The 19,683-nt window shown below is 44.2% G+C and overlaps 1 protein-coding gene across 2 annotated transcripts in view; it reads right to left on the bottom strand.

The window, feature by feature from the left end:
* Positions 1 to 1,420: 1,420 nt before the first annotated feature.
* The window catches only part of PMP22 (peripheral myelin protein 22), a 31,451-nt gene continuing 13,188 nt past the window's right edge, over positions 1,421 to 19,683 (bottom strand). For both annotated transcript variants that reach the window (XM_028534394.2, XM_028534393.2), the window contains exons 4-5: positions 10,640 to 10,780; positions 1,421 to 2,746 (exon numbers count right to left, since the gene is read on the bottom strand). In XM_028534394.2, coding sequence (XP_028390195.1) covers positions 2,583 to 2,746; positions 10,640 to 10,780 — 305 coding nt within the window. In that variant the 3' untranslated portion in view covers positions 1,421 to 2,582. The remainder of the gene's footprint in view (positions 2,747 to 10,639; positions 10,781 to 19,683) is intronic.

Below are 19,683 nucleotides of genomic sequence, written 5' to 3'. Positions count from 1 at the left end.
TCCACTTTCTTCAGTGACCTGTGTCTCACATGCACTTCATGACTACCTGTGCCGCCCTGACCAGGCGATCGGAGTCGGAAGCAGAGTAAGCTGGTCACTCTTGAAAACCTCAGAAGGAAGGAGCCCTTTGACTATAGATGTTCAAAGACACCAAGCATGAGGAGTCTGAAGAGTGTCTTTATTCTAGGTCCTCGTTACTCTAGGTCCTTGCTACTCAAGGTGTGAACAGCAGCACCAGTGTCATTCAGGCACTAACTGGAAATACAGAACCCAGATCTCCACCACATGAGGCAGAGTCTGGATCTTACAGGTGATACATTAAAACTCAATAAGCAGTGGAAAGATCCAAGGCTGTCAGCTCTGGCTGTGCACTGTACTCTCCAGTAGCATTCTTTATACCCACCAAGGCAGGTGGGTCCCACCACAGACACAAGAAATCCAAATTTTGGGGTGGCCCCAGCATGGGAGATTCTAACGTGCAGTCTATATGTCCTTGAGATTCCCCAGGACAATTAGTATTTCCTTCTACTACACCTCTGTCCTATCATTTGTGATAAACACTATTTTATAGAATGCTTCCTATGCCAACCACTTTACACTTATCTCCTCTTAACCTTTAAAATATCATAAACATGGCATTGGCATCTTCATCTTACAGAAGAGGAAACTGAGTCTTGGAGATCAAGTACCTGTCCAACCTCACAGAGCCCTCCTTCTCTGTTGGGACTGTGTTAAGAACTCAGTTGATGCCAACCAATGTTTAATCTGAAAGTCTGGCCTCAAATCGTCATCATGCACATTTTGCACCATATTATAGCTCCATTCTTTTTCTAAAAAAGATTTTATTTATTTATTTATTTATTTATTTATTTATTTATTAGAGAGAGGAAGGGAGGGAGAAACAGAGGGAGGGAAACATCAATGTGCAGTTGCCTCTCGTGCAACACCCCCACCCCCCGGCCCCAACTGAGGATCTGGCCTGCAACCCAGGCATGTGCCCTGACTTGGAATTGAACTGGCAACCCTTTGGTTCACAGACCACAACAATCCACTGAGCCACTCCAGCCAGGGCAATCTCCTTTCCTTCTGAAAGTTAGGGATCTGTGATGCTCATGCTAACATTCCCCATGTATTAGGTGGCTGCATGGATACTTCTGTGGTCCCCATGCTGGTCAGCAAAAGGGGCTCCTTCTGGTCCATTTACAATTTCCATTTCAGCTGCAGTTCTTGGCCCCTTCCAGCTCGCAGACATTTGCACAGGCTTCTCAAAGGCCTGTGCAAAATCCAGGCTTGTGGTCCCTTCACACCAAACTGTAAACCAGATCATCTGTTCAATCTGACTCCCATGGAAGTACTCCCCTCTACTTGGACACATACCTCACCCTTACACCCAGGTGCCCACAAAAACCCAACAGAGATAAGTGAGTTACTCTGATGTTTATTTTGATGCATCTTAGTCCACACAGTTGGTATAAAATCAGGAAAAGTGAAGCATACACACACAAAAAAGGTCTGGAGTCTTAGCATCAGAAGGGCACCATATATACATCTACAGTTGGTGGCCAATACAAGTCATTGCCAGACAGTCCTTGGAGACAGAGAACAGCCTAGACCCAGATGGGCCCTGAAAAACTCATGGCCCCAGGGGGTCTACAGACTCGTCCTGATGTTCCGACCGCAAGAAGAATGTGGGAGCGCTAAAGGCGGTGTTTATTATTTATTTATCATAGTGATAATAGCAGCCTAGCTAGGTACAAAAGCAGTTATAAACCATTTATATTACACAGAATTATTCAGGTCTCCATTCTACTTTGTGGTGTAAAACTGTTAACTGAATTTCCAGTGAGTAGTTTAGAAGATTAGTGATAATAAGGAATGGTAAATACATAGCACCATTTCACAGGCTTTTTTTTTTGTCACTGATTTCTCATCTAGACATGTGGCCAGGTCACCTACCCTCAAGGGCAAGTGGTCAAAGCCACAAGCTGTGATTTTTGCCAAGGGCTCCAGTTTTAGGTTTTTGCCCATGCATGAACAAGGCTTCCCATGGGCTGTGGGCAGTGAACGTCCCTGTGAGGACACTAGGTCACCCACAATAAGAGGGCTTTTGGCCAGTTGGGGTTTCTACCCACACTTTGGTTTTCTAAATGAGGTGGAGTGGGAGGGAGGTATCTTCTTTCAGATGAAGGAGAAGGGGCAAGATGGAGTTATTTTATTTCTGGGGAAAAAATGAAAAACAAAACAAAAATACTGACCTTGATTATACAGTTAGGATGTAAAGTTCCTTAGCTACTTCTTTAAGGTTTCAACACAAGGCTGATGGTCAACATACAAAGCAAACAATACTATGTACATATATGTAAAAAGTGTTATAAATAGGTTTTATAAACCGTAGATATTATATACATCTTCAATCAATACTAACCCCACCCCCCAACTGCTTTCTGTTTGGTTTGGTTTGAGTTTGGGTTTTTTGGCTAGCTTTTAGGGGTTTTTTTGTGGGTTTTTTAAATTCTGTTTTCAGGTTTCCTTCCTCCCTTCCCTGCGTCTGCTCAGAGCCTCAGATGGACTATCTGGGCCCTTCATTCACGTTTTCGCAAGATCACATAGATGACGCCGCTGAGGAGGGCCAGTGGGAAGGCCACCCAGGCCAGGATGTAGGCGAATCCATAGGAGTAATCAGAGTTGAGGTGCCATTCTGAGTGTCTCACGGTGTAGATGGATGCTGCACTCATCACACACAGACCTAGGGAAAGAGAGGGACAATCTGAGTGAGGGAGAGATCACAGTGGGGACCCCTCCCCACCACCCCCAGGGCAGGATCCACAGGACCCTGGGTGCGTGCTCAAACCACCCACCACTCCTGACCACACACCTCCAGGCTGACCAGGGAGGCAGACCATGCTGTGTGAGAAGAGCACGGATAGCTCTGCAAGGAGTCTGCTGCCAGATCAGAACCAAGAGGAGGAGGCATGAAGATACAGGAGAACTACACTTCTAATCCATGTGACCCCAGGAATCATCTCTGCCATGTTTTCTGCCCCACTTCTCTTGCTTTAACTATCATCAATTTCCACTTGACACAAGGTAGCCAGTGAGAATTTGGGTTGCAAGAGAAAACTTCCTATCTCTTTACAAGAATGATTGGGTGTGGGAGCTCCCCAACACCTGTGAGCCACTGTGCAGACGCATGGGGTGCTATCTGGAGCCAGTGAAGGTGAAATGGCCCTTTACTACCATCAAAGTGGTGTCATGGCCACAGTGCTGAGCTCCAGGCAGAACACAGGGGAAGATGCCCCCACAGGTCCCCTTAGCAGGACGGCCACATGAGATGGAGCAGGCAATGCTGACAGGCACTACCAGGCAGACAGTAGGACACACAGAGATGAACAAGTGAGCAGGAAGCCAGGAGGAAGGCCAGGGTCTGAGTGAGATGTAAAGTTTCAGAGGAAGGAGACCACCAGGGCAAGCCCATCACATGTAGTCCCTTTCAGCAGTTCTTGGTGCTCCCGAGGTTGGATTTGAGGTCAAAAGAGGGGTAGAATGATAATGTATACACAGGTAGGACAGGCCAAGCTCCCTTGCCCACCACGGCAGCTCTTTGGTGTGGGAAGAAGAAAAACCTCCACTTTGGTCCCTGTGAAGCAGGCACATTCAAGTATGACAGTCCACACCCACCATGACCATCAGCATCCCCTGCAATGGCAGTGGGGGTCTGGTATCATCAGCACCCAGCCTGCAGCTGCACAAAGCCTGCTCTGTTCCCTCCTGAAAGCAGCATCTTTGAAAGGCTCTGAGTGACTCTATTATGAAGCCAGTGGGCTGTGTGGGATTCCTGTGGTGCCCACGTTCCCGATGATCTGGACCACCTACAGCTAACCTCACTGCTATTCAGGCTGCTATTTGGCAGGACACTGCAACTTTGTTTGAGTAAAGTGCAGAATTGGGAATATGTCACATTCATATTGTGATAAGATTGTCCTTCTGCAAGTCAGAGCAGAAAACTCCTACTCAGCCAGCCCCTCTTGAGAAAGCTAGACAATAGTCTTAGAACTACAGTGGGACCAGATCCAGGACCCTACTACTTACAGAAAGTCAGAGAGACAGCAAAGACATCTGTGTCAGAGGGGAAACTGTAGCGGGCCAGCTTTTGTTTTGAGAAATATAGTTTTGATCTGCTACAAACACTCAACTTGCCTGGTGGTCCATGATCCCCAGTGGTTTCCCCCACAGCACATGGCTCGCCTCTGAAAAGTGCTCATCCTTACCTTTAAGAAACCTGGACGTGGTCTTTTGGGCTATATCTGAGCTAAAGGAGAGAAGGAGGTATAAACAGGAGGCTAAAAGGCCAGGACAATGCCTCTTGTGTATGGCAGGGCTTCCAAATGGGATGTGTGTCTAACCACCACTGGCATGAAAAATGCCATTGTAGCCACGGAGACCAGCTGTGCCCAGATTTCACTAGCAAATAAAACAGCAGAGAGAAACATCCCATCTTTGATCAAGAGGGGCAGAGAGCAGCAGGGTACACACTGCCATGACTGACTAGGTGGATTAACTTATATGAAATTTACCCAGGTGGAATTCCAGAGGTAAATGAATTTAAATTTTGCTTCAAAAAGCGATAAATGTAGGTTCTTACAAAGTCAGAGAGAGGATACACACTTTATAATGATTGCTGTTAGGAGACTGAAGTTTTAGGGAATGCATTACTACAAGCCTATCTGTATGTATAGCAAGAGATGTGCCCTGAAATCCAGAGCATTAATGCTATAACATAGTCCTGAAAAGTCCAACATCGCTCCCACACATGCACTGTGACTTGTGTTCTCAGCAAGTAGTGAGAGGAAATGTGGCGATGGAGGTTCCCACAAAAGTGAGTGACACTGTGGGCACACTGGCAGGTGCTCTGCCTTCCCTGCCGATGAACATCCTGCACCCTGGCAGTGACAGGGGCCCCCAAGGAGGGGCCTGAGGCTGGGACTGCAGGCCCTCATTGAGTGGAAGGGCCCAGGCCTTGTCTAGACAACATAAGAGTACTGGGCACTTGTCTCAGGACAGCTGGGTCTGAAGTAACTCCCTAAAAATGCTCCCTAAAGACTTCTTGAAGAGGTGAGATCAAGCCCCCTTTAACAATGACAGCAACTGCAGGTGACTAAGTAGAGCCCAGAACTTTTGGAAGGGAGAAACCAAGGGGTCAAAGGCAAAGGAAGAGATGGTGGGAATTCTTTAAACTTCTCTATTCTGTTTGGTTCAAAAAATGAGTAACTAATATGTACAGGAACTGGTCTAGATGTTAAGAGTGCCCAGATAAACAAGATATGGCCCTGACCTTCAAAGGGTGAGTAGCATCCAAAAACATACGTCAATAAAACTTCCAATATTGCATGATATGATTTCAAGAGAGGGAGAGAGAAATGCACCCAGTACTCTTAGAGCAGGGATGGGCACTGAGCCAAAACTGGGGCCCTGGAGAAGCCTGACTAGGAGACAGTGCTTGGCCTGGGACAAAAGAGTGTGTAAGAGTTAGCCAGGTGAAGAAAGGAATCCAGGTAGAAGGAAGAACACGACTAAGGCAAGGAAAACAGAGAACTTGGTGGAAACCACCAGCAGGTCATGGTAAGAGTGTCCCGTGACCCAGGGTGAGCAGCATACAATGAAGCTTGAGCTCACTCAGGCCAGGAAAGAGCAGGCCTGAACGCATGTTGGAGAAGCTGTGGGGGAAGTACAGCTTCAGCAGAGGAGAAAGCAGGATCAGATGTATGTTTTAGGAAGATCATCCCAGTCTATGGCCATAGAACCCTGAATGTACCCAATCTCGTCTAGAAAGATCATCCTGACAGCTGTGTGGGGATCACATTTGGGGGTGGGAACAAGGTACGGGACAGAAAGGTACATGAGTTGGCTTTGCACAGCTGCAATGCTATCAGTGAGTAAAAGAAAAGAAATGGACACAATGTCTCTGTAGGAGGCTGAGCAATAGCAGGACTGGTGGACTAGATATGGGAGGTGAGGGGGAACTCTGGTATGATTGTCTGGTTAACATGGGTGACTGGGAAAATGGTAAAATTTGGAAGCTGAGGAAATAAACAGTTTCAAGTACTGGAGAGTCAACAGTATTGAAAGGAGTGGAGGAATTTAGCAAATGACTTAAATGTGGACCGTGGTAACCTTTGTCAAGCAGTTCCTCCAAGAGCCTGCAGCAGAAGCCAGAGTGAAGCTGACAGAGAATGACCATCAGGTGAGACCCCTGGGCCAGCCAGTGGGAGGTGCCTGGGTGCCACTGGTGTGATGAGTGAGGGAATGCCTTTGTCTCCCCCACCTCATCCTTGGGGCAGCAAGAGGGGGCAGGAAGAGGCTGGAAAGTCTGTTGTCTTGAAAGCACTGGGCTATTCATCTGTGAGACACACAGCCTTCTTCTCTGATCTGCTGGCCAGTTTCCATTTTCAGAGTCCAAATGACCCTGCAGCCTAGAAAGTCACCCACAGCATTCAAGATTCTGACCTGGGTATGGCCAGGGCAACATCTGGAATGACTCTCTCATGAGAGAGTTTCCAAATGTGGCATCCAACTGAGGCTGTCCCTGAAGCACTCCAAACAGGGAAGGCACTATGCTTTTATTCCGCTTCCCAATTTACTTTATTCTAAAGTTCCATTATCTATAGCTAAATCAATCTGTTTGACAAGAGAAATGGAAAAAATAAAATGCACTCAGGAGTCTCCTTCTTCCATGTTTCCTGTCCCTCTTAATTACAATGGACAGTAACTACACATGGGCCCTGAATTTGATGCTGCTGAGAGAACACGATTCCGCAGTCATTTGACAAGTGGGTGGCCTAGGGCCTTCTCTTATGTGGCATGCACAGAGCTCACTGCCAGGTGTCAGAAGGAAAATAAATAAAACACACGTATTTTTCTCTCACATCTGCATCTATTCGAATTTCTTTATGTTTTCCCATCTAGTACAACCCAACCCAACCCAACAGAGTGATGGCAAGGGTAACTGCTATCTGGGGACAGGTGTCTACAGGCTCTGACAGTGAGGATCCTATAGGATTGGGATGGCTGTTCCCTAAGAAGGGGACTGAGGAGAATCGATGACTCAAGAATAGGATGAGTGGCCCATGGAGAAATGTCCTAGAAATGATGGTGGGATTGGGGGCAGTTTAATGGCTACACCAGTAGTTCCCAACCTGGAATGGATAAGGGCCACCCAGGGAGTGGCCCCACCTAAGAGCTCTGAAGCAGGACTCTCCCGGAATGAAGGTGGAGAATTTGGCCTTTTTAAAAAAGCACCCCCTCTCTTGACAGGTAATTGTGATGCACAGCTAAGATAAAAAAGCACTTAACTAGATGAAGCCACCTCTTGAAATGTCTTTAGGAAGCCGCCAACCTACGAAGTATGTAATTAAGGAAAGATAGCTTTTAAATGTGAGACTTGTGGCTTACGATGAAGTGGAGAAGAGATGACTCAGCAAAGCAGGTGGGCCTATAACCACATGCAGAGCTGTAGCTCTGCAAGGAGCAAGGCAGAGACAGCTCCTACATCTCTAGTTAGCCCCAACAGCCCCGTCCCCCCTACCTTTCACCTGCCTTTCCTGCATCCTTAGGTGTAAGATCTGTAAAGGTCACAGCTAGGCTCCCCAAAGAGAAGCTATGTCTGCCACTGTCACTGGGGAGACTCAGCGGAGATTCTGGTGGCTTCCACTTCAAGTGCTTCAGGCTCTGAGGATGCTCCAGCCAAGCATGGACCCTCTCTGCCATGGCAGGAACACTTACATTTTACATCCCATGATTGTGGGGCTGCTTTCTTCTTCCTTCCCCCTGCCCTCCCTCCTTCCGTTCCTTTCCTCTTTTTGTTTTTTGTCTGTTGCTTTTCTGACTTATTCCTCAATATGAAGCTGTGATGTCTCAGGCTGTCACCAGTTCTCAATTCCAGCAACCCTTCCCTGATTTTCTCTCTAGTTACTGGCTTCTTAATGGGTTGTGACCTGGGAAACACACATGACAAAGTTGATTTAGAACTGTCAGATGTTAAAAGTCAGAAAATCTATAAGTCAAATTCCTAACTCTTTTAGTTCTCAATTTTAATGGAAAAGATTCTACAGCAAGTTCAAATGCAACACTGCAGAGACATGGGGTTCCTAGAAGACAAATGTTCAGACCATATTGACTAGAATTAACAATTCAGAGCAGAACATCCTTAGGACTAACAAATTACAACTGCTATTTTGGCTCAACAGTTCTTATCCAAGATAAAGTCCTATTCAAATATGGACAGTTAAACTGACACACTGATAATGGAAAAGTAGGTCTTATGAGAGATAAGCAGCTAGATTCGAAGGGCATGAAGGAAGAACAACTTGTGTGCTTTTAAATTCAGAGGTTTTTACACAGAGTTCTAAAAGGCTTGTATTGAGTTCAGAGGGGGATCAAAACAATGAGGTGAACATGGAGAGAAAATGTCAACGCCTAAGAGTTTGATGCTGAATGAAATATTTTGACACACAGTACAGTGATGACATGGCATTTGACTCAATGGTTCTTATCTCTGGACTTCGGGTTTTGACTTAAAATGATGTTGTTAAAGAGGCAATTTTACAGGATTTAAAGCTGAAATACCTAGTGGGGAAAATGAGGAAAGTGCTGTCTGCTCCAGGAGCCCTTTTAATAGTAACCTAGCTCTTCTCAGTCCACTACTTTCAGTTCAGTTTTAATGGTGCAGGCTCTTATTCCTCACGGTTGTGTGGGAACATAGGGATGATATAATGAGGCAGACTGGCATTGAGCTTGCACCATAAGCCAGAGTCAATGAAAAATAATAAAAAAATCAGAGTTTCCACCTTGGATTTTCTGTCCCTTAAAGCTTGGGGTGTATTTTGTATCTCTAGGTATAAAGAGGTACCTAGCTAGGCTCAGTGCCTGTGCAGTGAGAGGGCATGAGAAGCTTTCAGTTTTTCGCTGTGTGACCTATGCATTCAATTTATTCTTTCCCAATGCCAGTTTATTTATCATTAAGGTAACAAGCTCATAGAGATCAAATATAAATATTTTATGAAATTTCTGCTTCCTAAGTCTATATTACTTTATCTTGGGGATACATCCATTGATACCATAGACACGATCATCTGCATTTATATCAAACTTCAATGGGGAGCCAAAGAAACCCCAGAATACATTTTAGTTTTTATATTACTCTGATTGGAATTGGAGTGAATAATGATAACTCTGCTTCTAACAAACCTAGCAATGATCTCTTACTGCATAATTAGTAATTTAACAAAACCGTCGACAACCCTCAAGCTGGGTTTAGTATAATAAAACTATGCAAAGAGTGAAGCACTATTTGGTTTTGAAATTCTAAAACTGTGCATATTGAAATGTTATATTTAAACATTTAATGAAAAATGGGTCTCCAGGTCACTTCCTTTTTCCAAGAAAGGTAACTCTCTGGCTTCTACAGAAGGTTATCAACATCCAACCTCAGGCTGCATCTTATGATAGAGCCCTGTGTAAGCCATTATAGCCACCATCCCTCAATCCACCCATCCAACCATCCATCCATCCATCCATCCATCCATACATCCAGGCCACATCACATGAACTGTTTTCAACCCTCCAAATGACTGTTCTTAAGCATAAGATGGTGACTCAGCACCATGGACATTCTGACAACCAACTAAAACAAGAGATGCTATGCCATTTGCCTACTCAGACAGCCAGAATCTAGATTATCTCATGGTACCCAGATGTACTCTGGTCCACATGGAGTTGGTGACTTATTAACTTGGACTACAGAATCCACCACTACGTTTTCCTCTTACTTCTCACCAATGTCCTGCTGACCCAGACAATTAGCAGTCAGTGGTCAAAAGGATGAGCTGATGGAGTAAGACATTGGTCAGAATCTAAAGACAAAGTTGGGAGATGTTGCCCTCTATGGTAGAAGCTTCTAGGACTCTGCATGTCATACATATGGACAATCTGTCCAATGCGGGAACCTGAAGACAGAATAGGGAAGAGATAAAGGTCTCTTGTGTGCTGTCAGGCTCCCACATTTGGAAATGATGGCAGGTCACACATTGATGCCAAAATGAAGACACCTGCCAATGCCAACAGTACATCGAAGCCCAGTAGGACCAAGGCGCTGGGGCAAAGGGAAGTAAGAATCTGTCAGTGTGGCTTCAGCACTGCTTAGAGTGACAGACACATACTGAGAACAACCTGGGCAGCTCTCAGTGGCACATCAGGCCATTTTCTATGCTGACATGGTGACATAATGTGTAGGAACCCATCCTCAAGTCTGGCTTCCACTAAACTGATATCCTCAGCATTTACCTCTGATTAGGTGTCCAGATTGTAGCTTCCTTCCAGGTAGTAGGTCTGGCTTAGTTAGGGACCTTCCTCCCACAGCCCCCAACCCCTATTTCCTGTGCACATCATTCCATGAAGAAGTGGCTTGTTCCCAAATTTTAAGGCATGTGCACACACACACACACACCCCTGCACTTTATGAAATCAGTCTAATGGGCAGACCCAGGAAAAGCAGTCATTCTGGGGCCACATCCTTCTACTAACTGATCATTCCGCAGTCTTAGACGGGCCCAGCTTCTATGTGGACTCTATCGTCTCCACTTACCAGCAAGGATTTGGAAGATTCCAGTGAGGTAAAAGCGTCCCCCCTTGGTGAGGGTGAAGAGTTGGCAGAAGAACAGGAACAGGGACATGACACTAAAGATGACAGACAGGATCATGGTGGCCTGGACAGACTGCAGCCATTCTGGAGGGAAGAGACACTGGGTTAGAGCAAGCTAGTCACGGCCAGGGCAGGGCTGTCATGAGAAGCACGGCCTGGTGCACCATGACCCTGGAGACTGACAGCCCTGCCAGGCAGACCTCTTTTATGAGCAAAATCAGACATTTCACTTTTGTACTCTTAAAAGTCAACTGTGGATATTTTAAGAAAGGACTGTAAGAAAATATCTAGAGTAAACATCACTAGCAGTTAAACTCAAATTAAAATATATTGAATTGCCTTCCAGTCTTTTTGCCAAATGTGTTACTTACTTACACATATATGTATCTATTAAAGAGGGTGTGAGCCTGTCCACTGCCTTCTCTCTTCTTGTCCTCAGAGGTTTTTGAAGGGCTTATTGGATCCCACTTGTGACAGGAATAGTCTAAGACCACTGTCCAAAATGTCAGCATCCCCCAAAGAGATATAGATAACTTAGGGATGGATCAAAATAAGAAAATGGTAGAAAATTGGAAGAAAATACTGATAGAGAGGAGCTATGAAAATCCATTTGCTCAGCCAGTCTCTATCTTTTATTGGGCAACCTTGATCTTTATCATTAAACTCAGCACAGAGCAATTTGTGCTTGGTCAAATCATGTGCCTGGTGATCATGAATTACACTTCCGCTTCTTCATTGAAGCCCCCAGCCTTAGATCACATTTCCAGGCTTCCATCTGAAATTCAGGCAAGAAAGGGAATGCTGTCGTTCACCATCTACTCCAAAACTATGTCATTTGCACAAGGATGGAGAATAGGACACAGGCTGGGCTCAGCACTTCGGAGGGAAACCTATGGTGTCTGCTTAGGAGAGCTGCATGTGGCCTTGCCCACCTGTCACCTGTGTCCTTTCCTCCAAATGCCAAAAGAGTGCTGGGGCAGGCACTGCTCTAAACAAGGAAAAGCAACTGGAGGAGCCACAGGGTCTTATCCTCTCCGCCTAGTAACTGGCTAATGTATAGAGGCTTATAGAAAAACCCATCAATGCTTAACATAGCATTCAAAGCTATGACGTGGATGGTTTATAATCATAACTGAATACAATAAACCTGGTTTGAGTTACCAGTGGTAGCTCATGGCAGCATTTTCAAGGTGCTGGTTAAACTAACTGTTACTGGAGCTTCACATAAGATTTTCCAGACACGGGCTAGAAGCATTTTATAGTTGGAAGAAACATGAGAGATCAACTAATTCAGCAACTTTGTCCTGAAAGAGATCTCCAGGGATGTTTGGAGGAGCCCAGTTGGCACAGCCAAGCCAGGAGGCCCTTGATTGTAGTCTAGTACTCTTTTCACTGTGACAGAACATATGCTTTTTAAAGTTTGTTCAATTTCTTTGTCAATTAAGTAAGCAACCGATGTCTAATGGGTTGTGAGCCATCCTGATTTCATTTTTATATATCCTTAGTTAAATGTGTTCATCTGTATCCAGCACAGTGGTTCTCCTTGAAGAACAGTCTGCAATAAAGTCAATGTTGTCATAATATTATTTTTAAAAGTAAAACAATTGTCCAGTGCTCTAGTAGGTAAAGCTAGAAACATAAATCTGAGACACAAATGCACAGCTGGAATAAACATCCCCCCTTGGCTGGGGAATGTCCTCCATTTGCACCAGCAGCAGAAGTGTGGCTGGTGTAGATGCCACCAGGACTTCCTTAGTCTTTACCTCCACTGCTATATTAGAGAAAACTCAAAATTTCATATGTTAAATCTACACAAATAGAGAAAGTCCTTTAGACTAAATAATGCAACTAAATCCTTCTTGAAACTTTATTTACCAATCACTGGAACTTTAGTCCCAACCCCACTACAACTAAGATATTTTGCCAACAATTGCTTCTCAAGTCAGATCAGAATTAGAGGATCAAGGAAGTGCTTATTTGATGAGCATTGGTTGAACACCTACTGTTGTGAGCCAGGCCCTTTGGTTGGTTCTGGGGATCCTGAGTTGAAGAAGGTTTTCAATCATAGTTACAATAAGTGAAGCACATAAATGAAAATAGTAAGTCCAATTATATCATCAGTCCCAACATATGAGAATGAATTCAAGTCACTGGTCATATGATGTAGAATTTTATCCTGGATTACATAATTCTTAACTATAGTCTCACATAAGAGATATACCTATGTCAAACAAGTCAACAAGCAAAGATTTTAAAGAGAGACACCAGGCAAATATTAACAGAAAGAAAGCAGGTATAGTAATAATAGCATTAGACAAAACAGAATTTAAATTGAAAAGGATAAAAGTGGGCCAAGAGGGATGTTTCATAGTGAGGAAAGATCCAGTTTACCAAAAATAAATAATAGTCAGAAACCTTTATGCATATAACATGGCCTAGAAAAAGTATAAAACAAAAAAAATAATTAAAGCATGAGAAGAAAATGATAAAGTTATAATAACAGTGGAAGACTTCAGCATACCTCTCAGAATAGATACATCAAGTAGGTCAAATATACAGTAAGATATACACATATACATAACAGGATTATGTACATAACAGGATTAACCAATTCAATTAGACAGACATAGAGAAAATTTATGTCCATGTAACAAGGACTGTAAATTATTTTCAAACATATATGGGACAGTCTTACAAACTATGTTTTAGGTAATAAGAAAATCTCAATAAATCTCAAAGATAACAGACCTAAAATAGACACAACTAAAGATAGAAAACAAGAAGTGAAATTAAACATGAACTAGCCAAAATAAATTTGGAAATTTAAAAATAGTATTCCAGATAATTCCTTGGATAAAGACATCAAGATGAGAAGTAAAAATTTCTTCAGAAAGAACAATCCCACTAATCAAACTGTGGGCCGTGGCCCGAGCAGAAGAATCGGGAGAGCCACAGGACATTTACTAGAAAGTACTGAAAAAGGGTGAATGAAACTTTGAACTCAAGAAGTCAGAAAAGAAATAATTAAATCCAAAATTAATAGACAATAGAAGCAGAGATTAATAAATAGAAAAAATATGACAAAAATATTATTGATTAAAGAATCTGGATTTTGGGGGATCAATAAAGTAGGTACATAAGAAAAGTGCAAAGAAACAAATATACTACATTTCCAGATAGAAACACTAATAAGTTGTAAAGATGCCACTTTTCTACAAAGTAATCTACAAATTCAATGTTATCCTAATTAATACCTCAACTAAACCTTGACAAATGTGTCAAAAATTCATCTAAAAAACAATGAGCACTAATAGCCAAGAAAAAAATTGAACCAAACACAACAGCAAAGACCAAAAACAGACAAGTAAACAAACAAACATAACCAATGAGGCAGGACATCACCTGCCAGATGTCAAGCATATAGATACACAAAGCTTATATTATATTTACTTGATAAAGTCTCAGCAACTCCAACAATGTGGTATTAGTCATGAAAGAAAAACATAATGAGACAGAATGAAAACTTTGGAAGTATACATGTGAGTTTAATAAATAATAAACACAGCATATAAATCAGCAGGGAAAGCACAGAACAAATAACTGGTGTTGGTGATCTATTTGTCAAAAAATAAACTTAGCCCTGGCTGGCATAGCTCAGTGGATTGAGCGCGGGCTGCAAACCAAAGTGTCGCAGGTTCGATTCCCAGTCAGGGTACATGCCTGGGTTGCAGGCCATGACCCCCAGCAACCGCACATTGATGTTTCCCTCTCTATCTCCTTCCCTTCCCTCTCTAAAAATAAATAAATAAAATCTTTAAAAAAATAAAAAATAAATAAACTTAGGTCTGTAGCTCACATCATTGACAAAATTCAATTCCAGATGCATCAAAGAGCTAAGTGTAGAATTAAAAAGCCATGTAGACACGTGGTTCACAAAGGAGAAATATGAATAGCCAATAGACATATTCAAAGGTACTCAGCCTCACTAGTAACCAAGAAAATGCAAATAAAATCCACAAGGAATGTGATATCAATTTTATCCATCAAAAATTGACAAAAAAACTGATATCAGCAGAGTAACATGTGTGACAGATACCTCTACACACTGTTCACAGAAATGATAATATAATATAATCTTTTTGAAACCTACAAGTTGACAGAATGTATTTAAAATTTTAAATTCCTATGACTCCACAAGTTAATCACTGTATTTTGGATAAATACTTACACATAAACTTAAAGAGAAATGAAAAAGGATATTCATTATAATATCATTCCTATAAGTGAAAAATAAATTAGGTATATCCCTACAGTGGTTAAAAAATCATGAGTTAGAAAACGAACAACCTTTGAGAGATTTCCGAGACAATGAAAAGAGGAAGGCATATATATACAACATAATGTCATTATGTAAACACACACCAAATAACTATGCATGTGTATATACACATACACATACATGAATGTGTGTGTTCATTCAAGAAAGAGCCAAAGGCATGCTACATTAACATCAATGGTTATTGCCAGCAACTGGAGCTGGAATGAAGGAGAGTTTGGTTCAGAAGGCCTTTCCTTTGATCTATATCATTTGATTAATTTGTAATAAGGAGAATATTTTCATTTCTTACTCAGACAATTACAGACAATTTAAAAGACTACAAGGTAAAGAAGATATGGCAGTGAACAATAAGTCAGGATTCCAAACTCAATGAACTACTGGAATCTGGGCAGGCCTGGGTTTCACATGCAAAGAGTAAAGGGATCTTCCTTCCCTCAACTACTATCCATTCAGAAGCTACACAGGGCAGAGAGGGAGAAGCAGGGAGAGCCAGGAGGAAGCTGCTGCCAGTCCAGTGCCAAATGGCTGGCTAAATACTCAAAAGCCCAGTTGGCATTGTCCCAAAGGGAAGCCCACAAGGCCCGAGAACATACCGACATTCAGAGGACACTGTTCCAGAGCCAGAATCTTGCATCAAAGCTAGACTAGACCCATGCAAACAGCAATGAAGGGCAGACACCCCACTCCAGGTGTGGCAGGTGTTTGATCCCACTCGAGAGTATGTGAACCTGCCTCGGCCCTGGCTATCTAGTTCTGCTGATCCCCCTTTAGCTTGCTACTTAATGTGTTTCTAGCCTTGACCCCCTCTTCTCTGACAGGAAATACTATGTCACAGGGTTGTTGTCTCGATCAAATAGGGGAGTTGTTGTGAGTACTCTGATGAAGGTCAACATTGGCCTGGCTGGTGCTGCAGGCCAGGGTAAACGGCATTTACAGACTGTTCCAGGGTATGGCTTCTGGGGCCTCTCCCTGTGGGCCACTCCAAGTGATGGAACAATGGGGACCCCATGTTTGCATTCACCATATTATTAGGACAACAACCAGAATCCCAAAAGCATTTTGGTACAACTTTTACATCAACTCATATTTAATCTTCAGCACAGCAGTGAACAAATTATATGTGAAGAGTCAGATTGTAAATATTTTAGGCTTGGCAGGTCACATGGTCTCAGGCAGCATTCAACTTTGCCATTTTAGCACAAAATCGCCTTATATGTAAATTATTGGGTGTGGTCCATTCATTTAATAAAATCTTATTTATAAAATCAGGCTGCAGGCTACAATTCGCCAACCTCTGCTATAGCCCAACAAATCAGATGTACAGAAAAGAATGATTAGAGTCAGATGCCATGGAGATGCTGTCAATCCCAAACCTGTTTGATAAAGAGCAAACCTAGTGTGAAGCCAACAGCCCAAGCCCCAGGGTCTGCAGTTACCAGCAGGGCCCACGGCCAGTGCCCACTCCTCCAGGCTCCACTCAGGGCAGTGTTTCATCTCCAACCTTGGTGCTGAGCACAGGAATGAAAAGCCCTACAACTCTTTGGAGACCTGCTCTTCCAATGAGAGTGTCAGTAGAAAGGGCCGCTGCCAGCTTCTGCACAGGCCGTGGCTGCAGGCAGACCCAGCTCCCCAGAGGATAAGGGGAAGGTTGAGTGGCACAGTCATCCAAGCTCGCTTCAAGGTCAGATTCCTGCTGCTGGTGACTAGGAAATGAAGGAAATACATCTGCCCCCTCAGCTGTATTCTTAGCCTGGGGCTTATAATCTAGTAAATTAAGGACCCAGAAAAGATGAAGCACCTTTAAATGTACCAGATCTTCCAGATCCTTCTGCATCTTTTCTCACCAGCATGGAGCCACCCCCACCCCTTGCCCTCGAAGCCCCTCCAGTCCCATTCTGGTCAATTCCTGAAAGCTTCACGACTCAATTAAGGGAACAGGTTTTCTTGAAAGTCAAAGAGAGGATGGTTACAGAACATAAGTTGAAGGGGCCATGGGAGAAACAAGCCCTGAGGAGAGAGGCCACGAGAGGGGACGAGCCCAACTGCAAGAGGCAGACTGCATGTGTGCAGATGCTGGGCTGCCCTCAGAAGCACATGACTCGCCAGGCTTGGCCACTACCCTCACCCTCCCTACCCACTGCCCTCCCACAGATCCCCATTTTCCTTACTTCTCAGTGGAAATGTCATTCCAGACATAGCTGGCTGGCCGAGAGACCTCCACCCTGAACAATGCGGCTTCTACACTCAGCTTCGCCCACCAGCTAGAACATGTGCAGGGCCCAGCATGCTCTTCCCCCAGGACTTGCAGCTTCCTCCCCATCCAGACCAGCTGCTGGCTTTGAAATAGGATTCAGGCCTCAAGCCAGCTTTGCTGGGGCCCTTGCAGAATGCAAGCCCCCATGGAAAGCTACAATATAGGTGTGCCTTGGGCCCACAGGCATGGACCTGGAGCTCACAATGATAGGGAAGTGACACAAGAGACTCTGTCACCACATTGCCACGAGGGCATTTAAACTAGCACAAAACCTGTGGCTGGCAGCTTGCAAACACTAACTGCTCAGTAGGTGGAAGGCATGTTCATGTACAGGTGTTTCAGTTAAACCTGATACAATCATCCAATCAACTTCTCTCAGAGTTAAGAGGCTTCCTGGTGGGTATAGGAACCAGTTTTTCAGAGTCTAATTTGTATTTATGGTTTGACACCAACAGTCTTCTTCTGCTAACTAGTCCTTGAACTTGAAAAGGAAATATAATGCCACCACTGAGATACCTGAAGTTACCTGATACTTAAGACTTCTTTTATTCCGTGTTGGAAAACTCTATAGTAACAGAAAGATCAGGTTAGGTTGTGTTTCCCAAAGAATTGTTGTTGGAGGACAAATAGAGGGAGTGGGTTCCATGGTCAAGTATCTGAACCTCCCTCTTTGGACATTACAATGAACAATGAAATAATCAAGTGGTTTTGCCATTGGGCGGAGGTGGGGGAGCCTGCTTAACTTTTAAATTTGTCAGAGAAATTTTTTTTTAGAATGCTGAGAATGCTGGGTTTGGAAATTCTGGGTTTGACCACAGAAAATGACAGTGAAGACAAGAAAGACACTTAATTGCCCAGTTACAGGCTGTTCTAATGCAGAATGCACAGGGAATTATGGGATGCTTTCAAGATCTTTGTGTTTAGGAGGCATTCTCCATATAAAAATAATCAGAAGCCCCCTCTCCTTTTTATTCCTAATGTACGAAAAAGGCCAAGCACCATGCAAGCTAAGAGCTAGAATTAATACAGCCCCACCAACCAGTCACAGTAAACCCCTGACATGTTCCTCCCCAAGCACAACCAACACCCTTCTCTCCTCCCCACGCCTAAGTTGCACTTGATTTTTGAGGCCCAGCTCAACAGCTGCTGGGATCCCCGCATGTCCCAACTACATCCTGAATGAGAAGAGGCCCCGGGACTCATGGGCGTGCACACCAACTCCAGGTCCTACCTCCAGGTCCATTCTTTTAGGCTGCCAGTGCCCCTGCCCCAGTCTCCCAGTTTTTTCAGAGGCAGCCCCAGTGCAGAAAATCAAGGACTTCTCATGCCCAGTCTACTGGGGTTTCCACTAGAACACACTGCAGGTACTGAGAAGTTCAAGAGTATGTTTAAAATCTAATAAACTAAATGATGCTACTGCCTTTCTTCATGCTTAGAATCCACAAAAGGCAGAGAGTGAAGAGGAAAAAAGGTTTGGTGAAGGGAAACAGATTACCAAATCCCCTGCCCATCAACTTGCCAAGCCAACCACCCACAGCTTCAGAGGGGCGGGGCATGCTCTGCCTGCCCTCCAGAGGCAAGCCCTACACAGCAGGCCTGCAGAAGAATCTCGGCAGCTCTGGAGAAGCCGCTCAGGAAGGAGGCATCAACTAGACAAAGGAAGACCCTTGAAAGATAAGACTGGAGTCTCCACACATTTGAAGAAACAGTGCAGGGACACTAAAGAGTTGTAAACTCATTAAGGATAATCCACATACCCGAGTAAAGCCCTGGTCTGGCACATCAGACATGAACAAAGACAACCAGAAATGGCTGGACAAAAGAGGGGACAGACTGGGTTGAACAAAGTCATCTCTGAACTGACATCTCACAGCATTCCACCCACATCACTGGCCACTTGTTCCGGATTGCACCTGCTCACCCCTTCCTGTACCCCGTGAGCCCCTGGAGTAGCACAAGACTCCACTCTGGACCATACTCCATTCATCCTGCTCTTTCCTCTCATGGGCTCCCCTACTCATTTTCTTCAGCACCATAACATGCAACACCCCTGTATAGACTAGGGGTTCCCATATTTGAATTTCCAGCCCAGACCTCTGCCTTGAGCTACAAATGTCTAAATCCAAGTGCATGGCTCACATTCCACTCTCTCAACATAATTGCCAGAATAAGCTTGCAAAATACAAGCCAAATCAGGCCACTCTTCTGCTTGAAACCCTTCAGTGGAGCCCCAGTTGTGCCTCTCAGCACCATAGCCCGTAGGCCCTAGCAATCGCCCCCTCCCTCCCTCTCCGGCTACCCCCACACCACCCTCCAGCCAGCACAGTCACCCACCTGGCCCCTGCCACCCAGACACATCAGCTCTTTCCTTCTTCACAGCCTCGACCCTTCCCA

This window comes from Phyllostomus discolor, chromosome 8, assembly GCF_004126475.2.
Source record: "Phyllostomus discolor isolate MPI-MPIP mPhyDis1 chromosome 8, mPhyDis1.pri.v3, whole genome shotgun sequence".
Lineage (NCBI taxonomy): Eukaryota > Metazoa > Chordata > Mammalia > Chiroptera > Phyllostomidae > Phyllostomus > Phyllostomus discolor.
The sequence above is the reverse complement of the archived record's forward strand: the minus strand, read 5'-3'. Positions and strand labels throughout refer to the sequence as shown.